General features: G+C 35.2%; 2 protein-coding genes across 2 annotated transcripts in view; both read right to left on the bottom strand.

Moving 5' to 3' along the window:
* Positions 1 to 19,714, bottom strand: part of LOC136042720 (zinc finger C4H2 domain-containing protein-like) — a 177,572-nt gene extending 157,858 nt beyond the window's left edge. Inside the window, exon 1 of the mRNA XM_065727683.1 lies at positions 19,575 to 19,714. Within this exon, the coding sequence (XP_065583755.1) occupies positions 19,575 to 19,636 (62 nt within the window). The 5' untranslated portion in view covers positions 19,637 to 19,714. The remainder of the gene's footprint in view (positions 1 to 19,574) is intronic.
* Positions 1,164 to 3,762, bottom strand: LOC136042710 (transcription factor 12-like). The gene has a single exon (XM_065727675.1). It carries the CDS (start codon positions 3,357 to 3,359, stop codon positions 1,848 to 1,850), a length of 1,512 nt encoding a protein of 503 aa, XP_065583747.1. The 5' UTR covers positions 3,360 to 3,762; the 3' UTR covers positions 1,164 to 1,847.
* Positions 19,715 to 22,636: the final 2,922 nt, after the last annotated feature.

The raw sequence follows: 22,636 nt of genomic DNA, 5'->3' as shown, positions 1-22,636 counted from the left end.
TAGACAGCTTTGGAATGTACTGAAGCATCCCACCCTTCTCCATACTTATATTTCTGGTCATTTACAGCATCTGCATATTATCAAAGACCCTTTAATAACAATAAAACTTGTGCTAAAAATAGGTAAGTCTACAGCCATGACTGCACATAGATAGACGGGAGAGATGAGGTACTAAAGGCAAATCATCCATGAGAAATATGCTTTTATCTTGACCTTCACCACCCTTACACACTCCACCAAACAGTCGGAATTATGTGCACTCATGCCCAGAGCTTACCATACAATCGCCTAAAAGGGATGAGAAGAATTTAACAACTATAGACCTTATCATTTGTTTCCAGTTACCAAAATCTAAAAACATTTTGAAAGTTTCATACCAAAGACAGAGATCTGAAAAACTAACATGCATGAATTAGAAACCATGCGTTTACCCTGTACTGGTTAATAAGTTATGATTGAAATCATGACTATCATCTGCTACACGTTTATTCCTGACAACTAAGTGTTTCAACCAAACTGAAATGTTCTAATAATGATAAAGAGATTTAATATTTGGGAAGGAGAAACTTATACAAAATTTGTAGAAAAAAGCCAAGTATCCTGCAAACTATTAAATTAAAACAATGTTTGCATCATTAGCAGTTAATTTTAAAGAACTTATTTCTTTTTAGAATTAACTTAATTCTTTGTAGAATTAACTCAAAACTTTCAAATGAGATCTTTTTAGATATAAAAACGCAATTGTTTCCAAAATAATGATGCTACAGTGAAAATTGCATCCCAGCTGCCCCTCCCCCTGATATAGACAGGGTCATATACAAAATGTTACAAATTTTGTTGGTTTGGTTTATTTTTTTTGTACTTTATTCCCATCAGCAGTTGATCCATAAGCAAAATAATGAAAATTTGAGAAAAGAAAAACAGCCATGTATTGCACACAGCCACAGGCTATAGCCCATTTGGCCCCAATAGATACGGGGGAGGCTTTGATGCAGCTGTCAGAGTAGTGACCACTATATTTGGAAATAGGGACAAATGGGAATCAAATCATTTTACAATGTTTCCTTCAAAGTGGGAATGAAGGTGCACAGTTGCCATTGAAACAAAAACTAAACTCAAACCTGACAACATTGGAGAAAATTTAGAAAAGCAAGATGAACAAATAACTGGAATAATCTCTATATTAAAACTTCTACATTCAGGTTTCAATTCTGTTTAAAATATTTGCAGAAAATTAAAATAACATCTAAAAACACTTACAGCTACACTAAAAACGTTCCTGCCACTTTGACAAAGCAAATTAACTAAATTTTACCTTACTCTATGCAGAGCTGAAAGGCTATAAAAAAACGAGTAAGTTAAAGCATGATATGAAACAATACCATACTGATATGATTTAGACAAGGCACAAGATCTCCCAAAATTATAATATCAGAAAAATTCCAAGCAGAGTCAGAGCCCTGTCACTGTCTTACTAAAATCAAGCTCCTAAGAGTTTACTTCATACATCTGATAAGTTGCAGAATAAAACATGAAAAGTCAGGATACACTAACCAATGCAACTGTTAATACATTGCAAATATAAAATTAATCAAAAAATATGTTTCGAAACAATAAAAATATACATTACTTTAATAGCAAGGGAGTATAAATAATACCAAATTAATATCAGAAAGCCAATCTTTGCTGACCTTTTGTGGCACAATCACAATTCATAGCTTGCAACTTCCATTATCCACAATAGCATATTTTTCACTGTATAAGACTATCACTAATATGCATTTTTATCACACGATTCAAATTATTTAACTGGAATTTGTCTAGAGCACAATAGCATATGGCTTTTGTCAATGTTGTTGACCAAGGCTATGAGTCCCATCTGAGGGCATTGCAGTGTATTGCATGTTCATTAATTGTGGTGCTTGAACAACAGAGGTCCCAGAACTTAACACAAGGCTTTTAGGAAGACCATCATCACCCTTGTCTTCCTCCCTTCTTTTTAAACAAGCTGCTTTAGGGTTCAGGTTTCTTTCTCTAACCCGTTGCTCTAACTGAGCTATAACATCCACTGCTTGCTGTAACACACATAACTTAGTTTGAGCTTTATCTGTTTTCAAATGCATCATACACATTCTACCAAGCTCTTTAAATGCTTCATTAATATCTCTCACTCTAATTCTTTCTCTTGCATTATTTGCTTGTCTTCTCTCCTTTTCTTTTACAACTTTTACCTCTGGATCTCCCTCTAGTAAGTCATCTTCATAGCGCCTGGACCTCTTTGAAGCCCGAGAGGATGAGGAGGGGGTGGGAGTTGGAGCTAAACCAGGAGACATTGCTCCTTTCTGTTCAATGAGGTCAGGATCTTTTCTTTTACGAGGTTTACTGGAAGATACAACAGGCTGTAAAGGGGATTGATCTAATTTCAGCTGATCAGCACTTGGATCTAAACTTGTGCCATAACCCATTCCAATAAGTCCATTCTGAGCTTCTATTTCAGCATGGTTTCTCATTACATGTATAGCATCATCTAATCTTTCCTCAATATGGCCAGGGACAAACTGACCATTAGGACCACTCCACTGTTGCATACCAGGTGTGGGTGATGACACAGAGGCATTAGGAAATGGAACACTAGGATCTGGACTATATAATGGGGCTTTGGAATATTCAACTGATTGAGAAACAAGAGAGTCTGAGTAAACAGCATTAACTGAACTGGAATTAACAGGTTGGTGCATACTTTGATTGGGTAAAGGGACAAAAGAAGACAAAGGTGGCAAACCAGACAAAGTATCAGGGTCTACAGATACTCCAGGGATAGCATAGCTCATAGTATCTAGAGTAGGATTCAGATTAGTTGCAGGCTGTCCAAATGATTGAGGAAAATGAGAGCTGCCAGATGGGATTTCAAATGGGGCACCATATAATGGCATTGTGGCAGGATTAGTACTCCATGGATCAGCACTATTCAAAACACTATCAGGCAAGAAATATTGGGTATTATAATATGCACCATTACCACCTTTTGGTGAGGCAAATCTCTGAGGATCTGGATTTACCCCATATTGCCACTGAGACTGTCCTAACATATCAATAGGGTCATTATCATCTATTTCTTTCTTCTTTTTCTCAGAATTTGGAGATAAGGGAGGTCTGACAGAGCCAAATGGATAATAGGGGGAATCACTTTGGAATGATGAGCCTGGACTTTCTCCATATACAGTACCAGAGTAAACATTACTTAACTGTCCTTGCTGGGAAATAATTTTATCACTCCCATTCTGTTTGTTGGCTATTTTATTAAAGCAATTTTGAAACACCTCATAAAGCTTCATAGGCTCATCTTCAGCTGCAGCCATTATTAATTCACTTCTATTTTACAATGAATTTGAAAAAAAAACTTTGGCAAAAAATAAATTATACTGCAGTACCACAGATTTCTAAGTCCTACTGTGGTACTACAGAATCCAGCCTCTATTTTTCTGCCCGTAATATTTAAGACAAAAACAATGCAGTAAAAATCATAATAGGATGAAAATAAGTGTTCTACTTTGACAGCATGTAAATATCATTAACAAACAAAATGTTTTCCAATTACCGAAAATCTTATTCCAAGTTCGGCTTTTATATCCAAGCTTATCAGTAATCTTATCACTATAATCCTCAATTTGGCGTTTTATTTTAGCGCTCACAGATCAAAGTTCGATGACTCTCATATAACCAAACATGGCGGACTAAACTCTTTGCTAGAATAATCAACCTCCGGGCGACGTTGCCAACACATAGACTATTTTTTTCCGTTCCATACGCCATCTATTCGAAAATTAAATAGAGGACATAATTTAAAATCAATTCGAACAACAATGCAACAACCGGATCTAATAATGCTGAACGGAGGGAGGCGGATAGACGCGGCTTCAAGGATGCTCCCTCTTCAAAGTCTTTCAAATTGTATTAAAAGCTTTGCTCGTTGCTTATGACTTTTCATTTTTTATATTTTCAATAAAAAATCGATGAAACAACAAACTTGCCCTCGCCCCTGATTTGTGAAAAATACATTTTAACCCTTCGCCCCCCGCATTTTTCTGAAATAAAAACCCTGATAGAAAGCCTCACATCGTTCCTGAGAAAGGGAAGTAAGCTTTCCAGCTCCTGGCTAAGTCACCAATATACAAGTTCATAATCTACTTGTACGTATGATGATAGTATGAGAACCTCCTCTTCAGGGCTATGTCAATTATTATATGTATTTTTTCGAAGTGTCATGTGCAAATACAAAAAGGTATTTTTTCAATGACAATAACAAAAAAAGACATAAATCATTAGTCTTTTACTTAATTTGCATTAGGTTTATGTATATGCTAACCTATTGCTTATGGAAATTAAAAGAGGACTTTGACAAAACAAATTTGAAAGATCTATGAGCAAAACTATTTACAAAAGTACTTGTCCATGGTCCCTGCACATTTCTTCCTTCAGATAGACAGAGTGGGCTGCGATGCCTATACGTATGCCTTCTTCCATATATCTTGACTACGGGAACTTGTATGAAGAAAATAACTCTAATTCTGAACATTCCTTGACACGAAAATTTTTGGGAATTCCATTTAGCTTTAGTTTTCGAAAAAACATTATTTTTGTCATTTTTTCCTTTTAAATCCATCATAGGCAGAACAATAGCAACGCTTAAGTAAAGAACAATATTGCTTCAACTTGTTAATTTTTTATTTTTATTTCTTCAGGCCAGTTCGAATCAAAGAAGTTGATGTAGAAACTTCGGAAGGGCATTCATTCGCTTGGAAATTGATAGTCTTAGCACCCTTTTTAAGAGTCAACAGTGATTAGAGGGCAGCCAGTTCCCATCCCTCTCACTTTGAGCTAACCCCACCCCAACACCAATCAAAATTTCATGATAATCATCTCACTCAACATAAACAAAAGGTCGAATAACTATGCTTCCGAGGAAGACACGACCTCCCAGTCCCTGGGGCAAGGGTTATAAATTACACAAGTAGCCCATTATTTACTATAGGATTCATTATTAGAAAGGGGAAAATGTTTGATCCTAGGTGTATCCAAAAAGGCTAGGGGTAATAAGAAACAACTTTGACTGGATGTTGAAGAAGAACTAAAACTAAATCAAGACACAATGTTCATTCAGGAGGTCAAAAGGACGTATCCGCACTATCTCAGAAACGGCTAAGGGTATTAAGTTGAAACTCTTAGGGCATGTTTAAATGGATGATGATATAGATCAAAACACTCGATGTATTCTGGTTGTCAAAAGGACATGTGTGCAGTATCTCAGGAATAACTAAGGGTATTAAGTTGATACATCCGAAAATATTGAGGGGGATTGAACTATATAAAAACTCGTCATGTACATCAAGGTTTGTCAAACGGGTAAATCTGCAATATCTCAGGTAAAGCTAAGGGCATAATTTACCGGCTTATAGGATCCAACTGAAACTTCGAGAGAATAATAGATTGAGGGGGGGGGCAAGTAAATTTAAAATTTTGATTTGGAGACTAGGGGGAGCTTATCAAGGACAATGGTGATTGCAAAAATTATAGTTGTATTAAATCTTAGTGTGAAATATTCTTTTTTGTATGTTGATCTGCTTAATGTTTCAGGCCGTGGAGACATATCAATCAAAGTTGCCAAACCTTGGGAACCTCAGCCAGAAACAAAACAAATAATATGATTTGTTACCCGTCGAAATGGCATATTAGCAATACATGAGCAGCTAAGGGTATTAATTTAAAACTTTTATAGATAGTTGAGGAGGAAGTTGAAATAAATCAAAAGACTATTCATCTGGGTTATCCAAGGGGCGTTTCTGTAAAAATCTCAAGAACAGCTTATGGAGTTAAGTTGACACTATAAGAGAACGGTCAACTAAATCAAAATATACTTTGTGCATCAAGGCAACTTTGAATTATGAGCAGGAGGGGGGGAAGGAGCTTATCAAGCCAAAAAGTGTTTAAAAAACATATCTAAATTGAAGTTTCAAGATCCTATCTACAAAAATGCGGAATTTCGTATTTTTTGCCAGAAGACAGATCACGCATGCGTGATTTTTTCCCCAGGGATGATAGTATCGACCCAGTGGTCCTAGAATATCGCGAGAGGGCTCATTTCAACAGAAATTAAAAGTTATAGTGCCCTTTTCAAGTGATCAAAAAATTGGAGGGCACCTAGGCCCCCTTCCATGCTCATTTTTTCTCAAAGTCACCAGATCAAAATTCTGAGATAGCCATTTAGTTCAGCATAGTCGGAAAATTTAATAACTATGTCTCTGGTGACGACTTAATCCCCCACAGTCCCCGGGGGAGGGGCTGCAAGTTACAAACTTTAACCATCGTTTACATATAGTGATGGTTATAGGGAAGTGTACAGACGTTTTCAGGGAGTGTACAGACTTTTTCGCGTTGAGGGGTGGAAGGGGGATGGGTCGGTGGGGAGAGGGTTACGTGGGAGGATCTTTCCATGGAGGAATTCATCATGAGGGAAGAGTTTCCATGAAGGGGGCGCTGGATTTTCTACTTAAAAAAAAAAAACATAAAAGAAAATACAAAAAAAAAACCTTTTTTCAACTGGAAGTAAGGAGCAGCATTAACACTTACAAACAGAAATTATTAAACGTATAAGGGCGTTCTTCTCCTCCACAATACCTCGCTCTTTAAGCTAAAGTATTTTTTGTAGTTTCAACCATTTATTCTATGGCCTTTGTGATTCAGGCGTCTTTCTTAGAGAATTGGGACAAAATCCAGGCTTTAGTGTAAAGAGCGAGGTATTGACGAGGGGGCAAACCCCCTCATATACGCAATAAAAATATGCAAATATAGAAGTTCGTTACATAGTTAATTCGTAAGTTACGTATATTTATTACTAATTTTACTACTTGCATTTTTAAGTAACCAAAAATTGGAGGGAAACTAGGCCTCCTCCCACATCCCTTTTTTATCAAGATCTTCCGATCAAAACTATGAGAAAGCCATTTAGCCAAAAAAAAAAAAAAATCTGCAAATTTCGTTTTAATTATTTATGTGCGGTGAGCCAAATTAAAACATACATTAATTCAAAAACGTTCAGAAATTAAATTTAAAAAAAAAACAAGTTCTTTCAACTGAAAGTAAGGAGCGAAATCAAAACTTAAAACGATCAGAAATTATTCCGTTTATGAAAGGGGCTGTCCCCTCCTCAACGTTCCGCTCTTTACGCTAAAGTTTTTTTATTGTTTTAAAAAGCAGAACTGTGACAAAGAAACAAACCTTAGCGTAAAGAGCAGGGCGATGAGGAGGGGACAGCCCCTTTCATATATGGAATAATTTCTGGTCGTTTTAATTTTTAATGTCGCTCCTTACTTTCAGTTGTAAAACTTGTGTTTTTTTATATATTTAATTATTAGTAAAGACGGTGGAAGCAGTGAAGATGTTAAAAAAGAATAGGCTCAGGGTGTTTTAGAAAATTTTGGAACAATATGAAGATAAGTCTGAAAACCAAGATTAAGATATCGGAAGCTACAGTGATGACAGTGGTCAAATATGATTCTGTATCATGGGCGCTCCAAAAAATGGATGAAGATTTGCTAGATGTTTTCCAGAGAAACTGCCAACAGATTGTTCTGGGTACTCGGCTGCCTGACCGTATTCCAAACAGTAGGCAGTGCGAAAAGTGTGGTTCAATCCCACTTTCTAGGGCTATAAAGAGAAAAAGGTTGAGATAGCTAGGGTATGTTCTGCGGATGAAGGATGACAAATTGCTGAAAATTGTCCTTTTGGCCAACCGCCTAGGGCTATAAGGAAAGCAGGTCGTCCGCGGCTGGGGTTGGAGGATGCCATAGAAAAAGATTTAAGGAAAATGGGATCTTCCTGGGAGGGTGTAAAGAGGGAGGCTTTGAATAGATTGGCATGGAGGATGTGTGTCCGTAGTCGTGTTGGCCTCAGGTGGCTTGATGCTGTGGTGAGTTGTTAGTAGAAGTATCTGCATTGATTCTCAGTTTCAAATATTGTTTTTTGTATCTTGATCTACTTTAAATATCAAGCCACGAAGACACCTCTGTAAAGGTTTAGAACCAAGGTACCTCAACCAGAAACAGATCTAGTTGAATTGATTATTGACGTCCTGTTTTTATTTTAAAACAGTAAATCAGAACTGGTTTTAGTAAATGAGCTCAAAATACATGTATTTAAACAAACAAACAGGTAAAAATGACACAATAAAATCCTTATAATGGATGGGCAATCAATTGATAGACTCAAGTATAGACTTGAGTCTATACTCAAGGTTGTGACGTGATGGGGATCAGTACAGCTTCAGCCTCATAGAAGGCCAAAGTTTATGCATATTTTCAATCCATTTATTTGCATAATATTCCCCCTATCCATTAATCTACACTTCTATGGTAAAAGGATTATTAAAATCGGTTGCAAAATTTCGTCAAAATATATAGACCAAGCCTTTATTCTTAAGAATAAAAAACTGAAAAAGAAGTTTTGCAAATATTCCTTTTGATAACCATTAAAAAAGGTAATCTCAATTCAAAACGAGCAAAAATTAATTTAAAGAAACGTTTCACAAAAGAAGTTTTTCACAAAAAAAAAGTACAGAGCTGCATTAAACCAAGACGAACAGAAATAAAGCCTAACACAATTTCAAGCTTAAAACAAACAGAAATTACTATCAATAGGTAAATAAGAACAAAGACAAATAATAATTAAAATGAAAAATCAAGTCAAACTTAAAATGAACAGAAATTAACGCAAATAAGAGAAGCACTGACGCACCCTTAGCCTACTAACAACCAGAGCGTCATTTGCGCTTTACCGAAAACAGAATATGTTTTGAATATTTTCTTTTTTCATAACAGTTGTAAATACAAAATTGCTGAGACTTCCAGAATATATATTGAATGTTCATTCTACATTCACTAGTTATGTGATGTTTTTTTTTTCTTTTGGTGACTTTTATGACAAATAAGAACACATTTCTGTAAATACAAATTGTTTTGAATAAAACATAAATGATGCTCTTGCCCTTAGAGGGCTTATGGGGCGTTAGTCCTTCTCATGTTTGCTGTAATTTCTGTCCGCTTTAAGTTAATCTACATTATTCATTGTAAGTTTTGTCGTTTTGGGTCTCATTTACATATTGATGGTGATTTCTGTTTGTTTTAAGCTTGAATTATCATTTGACACAATTTTTGCTTGTCTTCAGTTTGATGTAGCTCCTCTTCAAAAAAAAAAGAACAAAAAACTTCTCTAATTGGCTAGGCAGAACTTCAAATCTAAGTAATATAGTTAGTTTTAAGTAAAGCATAAATGGCATTGTAGCCATTATGAAGAAGGAATGGCAACACTGCTTTTATTTGTGATAATCTACCGGATTTAAGCATCCTCTCTTCACTCTTAGTAATATTCAGCTCACTCTCAGTTTGACATCTTACTCAAACTGACTTCGGTTTGATTTAATTTTCTATTTACTTTTCTTGGAAAACTCTGTTTTCCAAGTTTTTTTCCCGTTTTTTTTTTTTTTTGTTGCTACACGCATCATTTTAAACTCATTTTTTTTTATTATAACGAATACCAATTTATTCTCCTTTTGAATTATTGTACTTAACTAAGGGGGAGTTGAAGCCTTTGGGAGCCTGCATGTAGTTCATTGTCAAGATTTTTGTTAAGAAATTTAATTACCCATTAAAGAGGAATGTTTCAAGGTGTTAATTTTCAGCTAGCTAGCAAAGCTGGTAAACAATAGAAACCTGTCACAGCACAGTGGGCGAGACTAAAAAAAAACACCACCTAAGGGAAATAATTCTAGCTTCTAGGCAGCAAGTGCACATGTTATCCTTTGAACAACATTGTACTGGGCAAATTTTGGATTCTACCACAAAATAAAATCCTGGATATTCCTTTTGTCTGAATGTGACCCCGTGGTATTCAAATTTTACCAAAATAAGTAGGATAAAATTGGGTAGAATGAAAGGCTCGCTTTCCCCAAAGTTCGGCTTTTGTTTACTTTCCTAAAGACATGGAAAACTTTAAGCTTTTAAATAATAGAGACTAGGTATTTATGGAAAAATCAAATAAGAAAGAATTAAAAAAGGAGCTGGAGAATGATTTACTGATTATAATAATTCATTTTTAAACACCATACTAAAACAAAGCAAGATGAAATAAATTATGCTACAAAAGAAACTAAAGTGAAGATGCACAAAATAACTTAAACATTTCAAATATATTAAACAACAAAACTTATCAAACATAAATTTATACAACAAACAAGACAACAGTATTTGATTTTAGTCTCAGCGCCAGGCCTAAATTGAAGAACTGTGTAACAAGGTGAAATATGTCTAATTACGAATAGGTTTGTTCCTTCAACTTCAAATGCACCTTTTCATATGAAGTTAGCATTATCTATTACAGCAAACTCGCAAAAAAGCTTAAGGTTCTAATTTCACCAAGGTAGATGCAATAAATATTACAATAATGGAAATACAAAATGCATATATTCCAAATGTCAACCAGAAATGAACACAAACCTGTCAAAAGAAAACGAAATAGCAATAATACACTGGATATAAAAGTTTTGCTGAGGCCTTACAGGAAAATCTGCCTTGTTTTGGGATTACTTCTGCATCACCTGCTTTAAGATTCTTCTTAACATTAACAAACACACTAGAACAGACTAATCCAAAATAGATGAGGGATTATACCAAGCCAATGCAAAAAAAACAAACAAGAAAAAGCTAACTGAAAAGGATCTTCAATTTAAATCACTATTTATGTGTTTTTGGATTAAAAACTCAGAAATTAGCTGTGTTGACTTTGCCACGCAATTAAGTAATACTTTATAGTTGGATTGATTTTCAGTTGGATTGATTATAAAGGTGAAATCATAAAGAAAATCAATAGCAGGATTGGACTAGCCAATTAGTTTTATTGAGTTGAAATCAATCTGGCACAGTAAGAAATACTTTATAAAGGGTATATCATAAAAAAAACTGTATGTCATAAATGATTTTATTTTTTCCTGGAAAGGGAGAAGACGATAGTTAAAAAAAGGAAGAAAAATACTAGGTAATTTGATTAGGGAGTGTCCAGAAATTCAAATAAATCTGAAGTGTCAGGGGACTGGGCCCAAACTTCGACCCTAAGCAAATCAAAGCCTATTATTACTATAAATAAATGAAACGAGTGTTAATCCAGTTTATGTGCCCTAAACTAAAAAGTATTTTTTTAAACTGAGTTCATTTACCTGGAAACTTCAAATACAAAGGGGGTATTACCTTTTTAAGCCTAGGAAATCCAAAATCTGTAAAAAATTTCATCCAAAGCTGAAAAAATGACAGACAAAATTAAGCTCAACTAGTCTTCTAGCTACAGGGCAATTCTAAAATGGTAATTTTACCCTAGATTTTCAAGAGAGTACCTAATTTTACTTTATTTTTACCAATTTTACTGACCGGGTTTTTATTTTACAGTAATTTTACAACAGTAGTTTTGGTAAGAATGAAACTTAAATAGTTGTTCACATTCTTACAAAAGAGACATATCATATAGAGCTAATCCCTCCTCATCAGTATGCTGAAGCCATAGGATATGATGTACAATGGAGTTAACATAAAGGATATTGGCAGACTTAGCATATTTTCCCAATATACAATTAAAGTAGGTTTCAGGGTAGCTAGTAATCTGGCAGGTTGAAGGGTAATATATATTCCCAAAGATCACAGACTTGTTAGGAAGAGTCGCTCTAATCCGCAGAGCCTTTTAGCCTACTGAGTTTGGGAGATCCATGATGAATATGGTAGACTATATGGCTCTGTGCGGTAACAGAGCTAACTACTCGTCCATACTACATGCTGCAAGTACATACTCAGTCTGAGAAGGGTTTACCCATGTATGACAACCTCATTGTTCTGTATCTTTAGATTGGTCAACAGATAACTTGACGGGTTCATCAAAAATAGGAACTGGCGAGAACTATAGGAACTCAAACTGTTAGTTCTGAGGCTTTGTACATTGCAGTGGGCTACAACAACATGTCTGCGTACTTGCCAAAGATTGTCTATGGAAGTTCAGTTTGATCAATTGCTTATTTTGATCAATTTTAACCAGGTAAAATATGCCCAGTTAGAGGATTTGCCAAGGAACCCTAAAGGTTAATGCATTCATCAAATGATAAACAGGCAAAGCATTTTACCCTCATCCTCAGAGTTCAAGTTGGTGCCCCAGAACATACGCTGTACCCATGTCTTGTTTGGAATGTACATTTTCACATAACTTCCCAGTGAGCTTTGAAATGAAGAAAAGGAAATTGCACAAACTAAGGAAAAAAATTGTAGAGAAGTTTTTTTGGAAGATTTCATAAAGAAGATTAGCTGATGAAGAGGCCACTTCTACAATTCTTTCAAAGTCAGCCTTTCTCCAGCACCTGGATTACAGCAAGAATTTGCTTGAGAAGAATATGTCACCCTTCTTATGCTGTAGGAGAAACTGATCAGTGCATTTTTTAATGCTTGTACCAAATACAATCTTGTAAAATCACTTTGACTGAATAATAAAGGTATATTCTTTACCAAAACTATAAGCATCTGCAGTTAATTGCCAGTCAAAAGCTCTGAAAGTGGCAATTGAAAACTGCAATGTAATTCCAACTGTCCATTGTAAATACCTATTGGACTATACTTGTATTTTTGAATTGATTAATTCAAGACTTCTAAGAGGCAGATGTCAATATTAATGTCATATTGGCTTTGTATGACAGAAGGGTAAATTTTTCTCTTTTCATTTAATTTAGCTAGGAAAAAAGTGAATACATCACTTAGTGCCATTTTTAAACTCTTTTGAAATGTAATAATTGCTTTTGGAAGAAAATCAAATGTCTTTCTTTTTAGTTCATATTAATTTATGTTTATTGCTTTATTTGGTTCATTTTTATTGCATTTTTTTGTTTTTCTTTTACACTTTTAGTTTACATTAGTTAATCTTAATTGCTTTTTTTCAGCTTATATTACCTTATTTTGTGCTTCAAAGCAAATTAAGATACATCTTGATCTGTGAATAGCTCCATATTTGATGATATGGATGATCAAACATCAAATGCATCCCACTGGTATTTCCAGGGAACACCATTCCATTCAACATTTAGTAGCTTCCTGAAAACTCCGTCATTGGGTGCTGAGAATAGTGTAGGTGAGAGACTATTCCAATGGTTTACTACACAGTAGGAGAAAAACTGTTATGAGTGTTGAGTTTTGACAGAGGGCTTCAACATCTTCTTTAAACATACCCTCCTGTCAGTACTGATATTTTAAGAAGTTGACAAATAAAGGGGGGTTTCTTGTGAAGTAGGCACATATGTCATAAGCATATTAGCTTGTTGTTGGTAAACCAGTGTAGATAATTTCAGTTCCTTCAAATGTTCATCATACAGTATGTCTCTCATCTTTACTACTGCTGTAGTAGCTCTCCTTTGCACCCCTTCCAGGAGCTGCACATCACCCCTGTATCCTGGTGATGCTATGCACATTCCAAAATCAAGCAATGGCCAGACAAGAGACTTGTACAACCTCACAAAAATATAGGAGGACCTACTGGGAATAGTTTTTTTTTTCCAAGAGTACAAGGACAGAGTGTATGCAACACAGTCTTCTTGCAATTTGAATAGAATCTACAGTGGTTGTCCACAACAATTCCAAGATTCCTTTCTTCATCCACACTTTGCAGCTCTTAAATGTTGTTTACAGCTGGATTGACAACAGTATACTTAAAACCCGGGTTGGACTTGCCAAAATGTATAACACTACATTTGTCAGCATTGAAACTCATTTGCCATGTTGTTGCAGTTTTGAATATGGTGAAGATCTGCTAGTAGTGACTCATGGTTGACTGCATCAAATAACTTGAGTTGTCAGCAAAGAAAGTAAGATGATTTGTAGCTTACTGAAAAATATCATTTATACAGACGTTGAACAGGGCAGGTCCTAAGACACTACCATCTATAGTTTACATACATTGTTATTTTTTCAGGTATGCTTTTCTTTTTCTCTTAATTTGCATTAGTTAATACTTTTTACTTTTGTAGCTTGTGTTTAATCTTGTTTTTTCAATTCGTGACTTAAACATATATAATTTACATCTCACCTAGAAAATAAAATATCATCTTAGCATCAAATGGTAGGTTTTTAAAATATTCTAACATTCAAAAGTCAATTAGAAAATATGCTAAATAAAAAAAGAAACAATGTGTTACTTTAAGATTTGTTTTAAATGCTCAAAAATAAATTTGCAAAGGAAACTAATTTTCTTAAATAAATTAATTCAAAAATTTATTTTTGTTTTAATTTTCTTTTTTTTATTCTCAGGGCTCATGGTGTGCTGCCTGCAGCAGTAGAGTGTCCTCATTGCCACACTCCTTGTTCATATTACACCTCATGAAATAGTACATAGTTATGCAACAATTCTGTTTGGAGCCCCAAGAAGCAATTTCCCCAAGGAAGTTTCTTACAAGGCCACTAGGGAGCCTACTATAGTCTGTTAGAACTTGGCTGAGCTCACTATTAAATCAATCAGTTGTGAAACTTTGTTGACCCTGAAGATTCAAACATCTATATTTGGTGTGTTGAGAGGCTATGGTGATCCTTGAAAAACCACTGCAAGAGCTAAGGGATGAGGAGTATGTACATGAAGCAGTATATTAATAGATTCCTCTTCCTTGAAACATACAAGCCTGAGGAGTACCTTTACCATTTCTGATACAGGCTGCAAAATTACATCTCCCCAGATTAAGGCTCTTGGCAAATATTAAGCAGTTAATATTATTGACCTACCAACAAAGTGAACATACCACTAGATGTGATTTTTATGCTCTTTCTGAATAAATAATTGCTTTCCTCACAAATTCAATTTTAAGCCCTTTTAGGACCCTTAAAAATAATAATTTTGTTCTACATTTTTTGAATATAAAAATGGGGTATAACATTTGTTTCAAACTTACTATTTCATTATAACTCCATTTTGCAAAAGTTATCTTGCAGATTATGTAACTTTAACAAATTGGATTTTATAACAAAATAGTAAGTTTGAAACCAATGTTTTAACCTTTTTATACCATAAAAACATAGTACAAATTATCATTTTCAAGGGTCCACAAAAAGCTTAAAACTAAATTTGCAGGAAAAGTAATTATTATATTGAGAAAGAGCATAAGAAATAGCATCAAGTGGTATTTTAACTTTATTTTTAGGTCAATAATATGAACTACTCAACATTTACCAAGCTCTCACCTTACAGATCCAAGGAGGATAAAGCTGCTCATGAAGGTCGCGAATTAAGTGATGATTCAGATGAAGAGGACCTTGAGCTATCTTTAGTCTCAGAGAATTTGTAACTATATCCACAAAGCCTACCATACCTACCTACCATGTGATCACCATTACTGAGTGGGCTTGAATTGCATCTCTCCAGCACTCTCTAGTCCCTATGGTTTGTCGCTTAACCTTAGCACAGTGACCAGATCTATCGCCATCATCAACTACAGAGCATCACAGTTCTCGCAACTAATTCGCTCCGAAGTGCAAATTAAGGTAATTAAGGTAAAGCAATGTATCCATTTTTTTCAATTTCTTGCTATATTTTTTTATTGGTTTAGGAGTATTATTGCCTATGTTGTGACTTGGCCAAAAGTATTTGGTCATTTTCTAATGTATATTTTTCTAATAATCTATTTTTTAGTTTTATAATTTTTTCAATTGAAGCATTGTGTAATTTAGAATCTTTTCAATCATTTTTGTGGAAGGATGACATTAACTTATTTTACATTCAATTTTTCCAATTGCTATTGTTTCCATATGATAGAGCAAAGAAAATATAAATCTTAAATACAAATATTTGGGATTAGAATAACTTTTTAAAAATCAAATCATTATTAAATGTTGATTAATATTGCTTTAAAGTAATAGATTCAATGATAGAATTATGAGATTTTAAATTCATCAACATCTAAAACTACAGAGAAGGTAATAAATTATATTTTAGGGCTCTTAAAGGCCTCAAAATGGAGTTTCCTGCACAAAAGATAATTAAATTTGGAAATAGTGTAAAAATGCCACCGTGTGATGTATTTCCTTTCTTTCTTGCTAGATGGGCTGACATGAAATAGGACCAATACCTACTATGCTAGTATTTGTACTAGTATAGTACAATAGGCTACATAGTACAATATGTTGGGTAGGATGACTGGTTGTTGGTCACCTACTTAATCTCAGACAGGATCTTTGATTGGAATGCACCATGTTCAATATACAGAAAAAAGACTTTAAACTTGGCCATGGGCAAGTCTTAATAACTTTACACAATTTTAGACACTTAATCTATTATAAACACTCTTATCATACCACCTAGAAACATGATTTTTTCATAGTCAGAATTACAAGTAGGTTCTTAATTTAAATATTTTTGCTATGTACAGTGCTACCTATTTTAAATTTATTAATAGCTAACAGTGCTGCCAAAAGTTAGGCAAAGAATTCTCTCATTTATTACACAATAATGCAAGAACCCAGCCAGATAATTCTTGGCTAAATCTATGAACCATAGCCTTTTCCTATTCAAAAGATTGCTATGCAATAATCTGTTATCTCATCCACAGTAATAGAGTGTCAGACACGAAAATTTCATTCTTTAGCATGGTTATCCAATAGGCTACTTGTCTTGCAACATATTAATTTTAAAAAGGTTTAATACATTGGGATAAATTTGTTCTTTTAATTTATTTTTTCCAAGAGACAACCATTATTCAGATTAGAAAATCTAGCTTTCATTTGAAGAGTAGGCTACTTTCCAGTGAAGATGCTTACACAAATGAATATCCAACTTCAAGTTTTCCCAGCCATTTAATTTTTATAAAATTTTTTATTAATAAATTTCAATTTAGCCTAGGGGCTGGATTATTGCAATAGATGTTTCCTAAATTTGTTTTTACTATATATATATATATATATATATATATATATATATATATATATATATATATATATATATATATATATATATATGTATATATATATATTTATTTATTAAACCAATAAACAACATAAGAATTAAAAGTCACCCCAAGAAGTAAAAAAAAACTATATATATATATATATATAAATATATATATATATATATATATATATATATATATATATATATATATATATATATATATATATATATATATATATATATAACCAATAAACAACATAAGTATTAAAAGTCACCCCAAGAAGTAAAAAAAAAAACTTGTCCAATGGAGTGGGAAAAATACAGTTAAAATAATATAGCACTAAATGTACCTGGTTACATTATCCAGTTTTGTAATAAAACATATATTGGCTTTGTTATAAAAATCTGAACACTGGACAAGTCTTTAATTGCATAGAATATCCTTTTCCCCATGGGATAGAAATATAGAAAAACAAAGCTAAAAATAAATATGGGCTGAAAATTCTGTAGTATTGCATAGGAAGGTGTGCAGGTTTGTATTTTTTAACTTACATTTTGTCCTTTTTTCCTTCAATTCTAATCTCAGTTCTTACCAAACAGAATGGATTATTAACAAGAGTAGAAACTGGCAATAGCATCAATAAAAAAAAAAATGCTAAATTTTTTTACATTAGATGACATGTTTTGATGATCTTTCAATTGTAATAATTGCAAGATAAACAATAATGATGTGACAGAACCATTAAAGTTTTAAGTTTCTGAGATTCCTTCATGTAAACATCTTCACCACAAAGGAGCCTACTCTTCAAATGACAGCTAGATATTCCAATCTGAATAATTATCTTCTCTTTAAAAATCAAATTTAAAATAACAAATTTCCTAGATCTATCCCAACATATTCAACCTTCTAAAAAATAAATATGTTTCATTGCCCAGACAATAAATCCAAAAATTAGTGATGCCTGAGAATAGAGCCATTACTGTCTGTGAATTGGTATTCTGAAAATTAGCTTGTCCAATAATAGAGCTATTACTGACTGGGTATATGTATTGTTGCATAATAACTTTGTCAATGAGGGAATCCTAGGTAAATGTTTAGTTTCATCACAAGCTGTATAAAGTGCATATTACAGCATATAGCAAGATTCTGATGATTGCATATTGTTTCTTTGTTATTATTAGACAAGTGTATCCATTTTTTAACTTTATGAAATCCCTCTCAAACAAGACTAAAAATGCATAAAGAGGCCTTGCTTATTTTATTGAAATATATTGAGATATCACCCTCAGCTAATTAAAACCATATTCATATCACACTACTCAATACAAAAGAAACTCAACTGATGAAGGAGGAAAGTAAAAAAAGTGAAAGAGGAAAAAGACAGAAAAAAAATTCACAGCAAGTAAATTAGGGAAATGCCTTGAATAGAATGACAACCTGGAGCAGGCCTTACATCAAAATTACTCACAAGATAAAAGAAACTTCTTTACCTATGACTTGAAAGCCTGAAAACTAGGCACTAAATATTCCAAACATGGGGACCATAATGGCAAATCACCATAGATGCCCAAGTAGTACTCCTAAACTCATGAGTTAAGTTATCAGCTTTTCTTGTATTATGATCATGACAGTCTTGATTAAAAGTAAAAAGATTTTCAAAAGCAGGGGTGAGCAGGCAATTCAAATATTTATATGAGAAAATTGCAACTTGGTAATCTTGAATTTTACCTTACAGGTAACATTACCTATAGAGCAAAGTGTATTAGTCCATGAGCCCTGTAAGCAGCAGGACAAGGTCTCTATTCTATATTTATTCAACAAAGAGTGACAAAAATAAAAATAAAAAACTTCAAACAAGGTTTATTACATAAATATAGAATACAGACCTCATCCTGCTGCCTGCAGGGCTTGAGGACCAATACACTTTGCTCTATAGGTAATATTATCTGTATGCAAGCCCACTTTACACATTTTTAGTTTGTCCTATGGAGGAGGTCAACCAGAAATGGATGCACTTCTAGAATTAGCATTTCTAAGTGCTCTAAACTGAAAACTATGCTGCTTCACAGCATAGCTTCTAGTTTAGAGCACTTGTGATAAAACTAAACATTTACTGAGTCCTATGTCTGAGTATTAGCTGAACTGTTAGCTATTGGTAAATTTAAATAGGCTAGATAGCATTGTAAATAGGAAAACTACTTAAATTAATGACCTACTTGTTCAGAAAAGAAAGGCAATTCTAACTGTGAAAAGATCAATTTTCTAGGTAGTATAATATAGTAATTATAGCAGATTAAATGTCAAAAAGTGTGCAAAGTGATTAGCCTAGTGTCCAAGTACTGGTTGTCTTACCCTTTTGCTTCTCAGCCAATTTTTCAAAAAAAGGATTTGTTTTCGCCTTGTGTAACAGCCTAACAAAGACCACACACAAGAGTGTTACCAGGGGAGAATAATTCAGAATTCAATGGAGCAAGCTAAGCCTCCCCCCTTCTAAAGTTTTGTTTCAAGAACAAATAGAAGCTTGGCCTAATATTTTTTCTTTCGGCTATCATTCATACACTATCGAAGTACTTACTTAATATCCTTGACTGCTTCTAGCCTTTGGAAAAGAACTTGTTCTTGAGCGTCTCTATTCATTTCAACTAATTAATGTTTATGTATATGCAAATCTTTTCTTCTAAATAGACAACGTTACGGGCTAAATATAAAAGTGCATTAGGCCGGGTCTACATTCGGTGCTTTCTGGAAAGCTGGGGCGGAAATCTAGAATGCATGTATCAGGCTACACCGGTAAAAATGCAGGGAATTCAGAAAATCAAAATGAAGCCGTGTAATACACTTATGACGGCTTTGGCTCAAAATCAAGCTCCAAATGATTCATTTTGCTTATATTCTCTGCTATGGCTGCAGGAGCGAATCTCCAGCATTTTTATTGGGAGGGGCGGGGCAAGACTTTTTTAGACTTCTCAGTCTAAAAAAGGCAGAAATGGAACCATTTTTTTGCAAATAAACTTTTAAAACTACAAAAAGACATATAGAAGAGCCTCTATACTAAAATATGTGGGCTATTTCTTAGTCTCATGACTGGTGGAATAATGTTGTTCAAGGAAAAGGTGAATCCGAGTTTCACGAGTTGTTTATAATGTGTTGTGAGTGTTGTCCTTTGAAACTTCAATTAATAAGAAATTTTCTTCATTCGACCATTTCTGAGAATTTTTACGAGCTTCGTTATCTTCCTTTGTGAGTTCCATGGCTTTATTTTTAAATTTATTGCTTGATTAGGCTTCCATAAAACGAAACAACTCGTCTTCACTTCCTGATTTTTGCATGCCAGCCTATTTTTGGCATCTTTTTGAGCCGTATCCAGACACCGAAAAATGTAAGGACAGTAGCAGTCTCAATAGTCCAGTTTTCCATCCCAGTTTTCCAGAAAACGCCAAATGTAGATACCGCTTTACAAAACTTTTACGCCAGACTGGGCCCATAATGAGCCAAATTACCAAATAAGGAATGCTATGCTAAACCCCAAAGCTTCGCCAGTTTTCTCTTCGACAGCAAATTGTCGATTTTAGAAAAAAAGGGCGGCACACCACCAATTTTAGGCGGCATACTGGCTGGCTGGCACTACTGGCTGGCGCCGTTTTTTTATTAGGAAGGAGTTTCAAATCTGTTCAAAACACCTCGAGCGACGTATTGTTCTAATCTGAGGGCAGGTACTGTGTAATGGTACATCTAACATGAGATAAGATCCATTTTAAATAAATCTTATCTTGTAAATTACCATTTAAATCTAATTTTATAAATTACAATTTCTGGCTCCTAAGCCTAGAGCCATAAATGGTGGAGGGCGACAGAGAGCCACAGGTGGAGATATCAGTAAAGTCGGGTTAGTATGCGATTTAGACAAAATTTGGACGCTCCATCCTGCATCTCGGCCACATGTATCTTTATACCGGTATCGTCCCCTGGGGCCATTCCCACCCTCATAACCACTTATGGATCTTGTTTAATCCAGCTTAGTCCAGGAGGAGGATTAAGGGAAACGGTAGAGGGGAATAGACTCGCTTTCCGTGTCCGAGGCCGCCGTTTAGAAAGAGGCTCAGGTCTACGCACCGTGCCTTGAGGTCACCACTCAGATGGCTGCTCCATCAGACGTTAAATAATTTTGCATACGACCAATAAGTACTTGCTGGCAAACCAGAGGGGATGGTTGAGGATGTTTTTGGAGGGCTCCTCCGAGGCCACACCCTAATCCGAGCCTGGAAATGCTTTGCTGCGAGTGAGGGCCCTAAATTAGTGGTCAGAAACTAAAGTCAAGAGGAAAAACTTTTTTAGGCGTTGGAAAATAAGGAATTTAAAGTTAAAATCACGGATGAAGAATCCCCATCCGTGGAGCCCATGAGCACGGACTAGGAGGAGTAGCTAAAAAGTGACTGTGAATCCTTGTCGACGATCATGGGCTCCCAGAGCGTGGAGCCAGAAATGGCGGAGGACTCGAAGAATTCTGAGGCTGAGACAAGCACGGGCAACACAAGTTTCCACTCTCACCCAGGACAGAGTATGCCTGAATTAGGGCAAATCTGATCAAATATCAGAACAATTAGCGCTGGGAAAAGCTCCAGTGCAGAAAGAAACCCAAACGGAGGGTGAGAAGGAAAGCCAGAGGGTTTGTGGCAAGTTGTCTACAGGAAACATCTCCCCACACTAGGTCTCCAAAAGGGGAGGGCCTGGGGTGGAGTGCAGACATACGTCCTTGGACAGCGACCCAACTTAACTAAAGGGTAGGAATAGAGATAGGGCCAAACCATCTCAAAATACGACCCCGAAGGGTGCTCCGGTAAAACGGCGTCCCAAGGTAGAGAGGAGAAGAAACGAGGCTCCTGGGGAACTGAGCGGAAAGAGGGGCTTTGCTAAAGTAGCCAAGTTAATACCCGTTAGGATAAGCTAGAGCGACTAGTAACCTCTCCAAGAAAAGCACGTCGTCCTATTGATAGAAGATTTTGTGGCCAAAATCATGGAAGGCAATGTAGACTTCGGTCCTGATGTTACATCCACGAAATTGAAGGAGGGCATAATACAAATGAGATGCCAGGACGAAAGGGCGGCATCATGCATTAAGGATGCTGTGAACGGTCTGGAACAGGTTTATATTGACCTCGCTCCAGAAGACACCTCCGAGAAGAGATTTTTCCGTTGAAATCCAATTGTCGCGTCACCAGATAAGTTGATGGGGCTGCTAGTGGCCTGCAATCGTTTCTTGACTAAAGAGAAATTGAAATTACCAAAATTCACGTCAAGGAGGGGAAACCTATCTCCACATGGCAATTGACACGGACTTGGTTCCTGAGGTGGCGAAGCGGAACTTCTGGCTCCTCATTGGAATGAGGGGACACATGCTCCTCAAGTCCCTCTACAAAAAGCCAATGAAAACAAACTCAACAAAGGACGGAGCAGGATCTTCTGGTTCCAGCTAAATTGAAATGATGCCAGCATTTGAGTCGCGGGGGCTAGAGTGCTGGCAGATCAATCTGCGTCACTGCCAAGCCACCTCCTATTATCTTGGGGGTGCTGGCAAAAATACAGACATTCTTAGCGATGATCCACGAGTCATGTGTCGTTGGAGGAAAGATCATGGGA

Source organism: Artemia franciscana, chromosome 2 (assembly GCF_032884065.1).
Source record: "Artemia franciscana chromosome 2, ASM3288406v1, whole genome shotgun sequence".
Classification (NCBI taxonomy): Eukaryota; Metazoa; Arthropoda; class Branchiopoda; order Anostraca; family Artemiidae; genus Artemia; species Artemia franciscana.
This window is presented reverse-complemented; position numbering and strand designations above follow the sequence as displayed.

Bases quoted from the DNA above. Each gene is read 5' to 3' on its own strand.
- LOC136042710 (XM_065727675.1), bottom strand. From the start codon at position 3,359: ATGGCTGCAGCTGAAGATGAGCCTATGAAGCTTTATGAGGTGTTTCAA.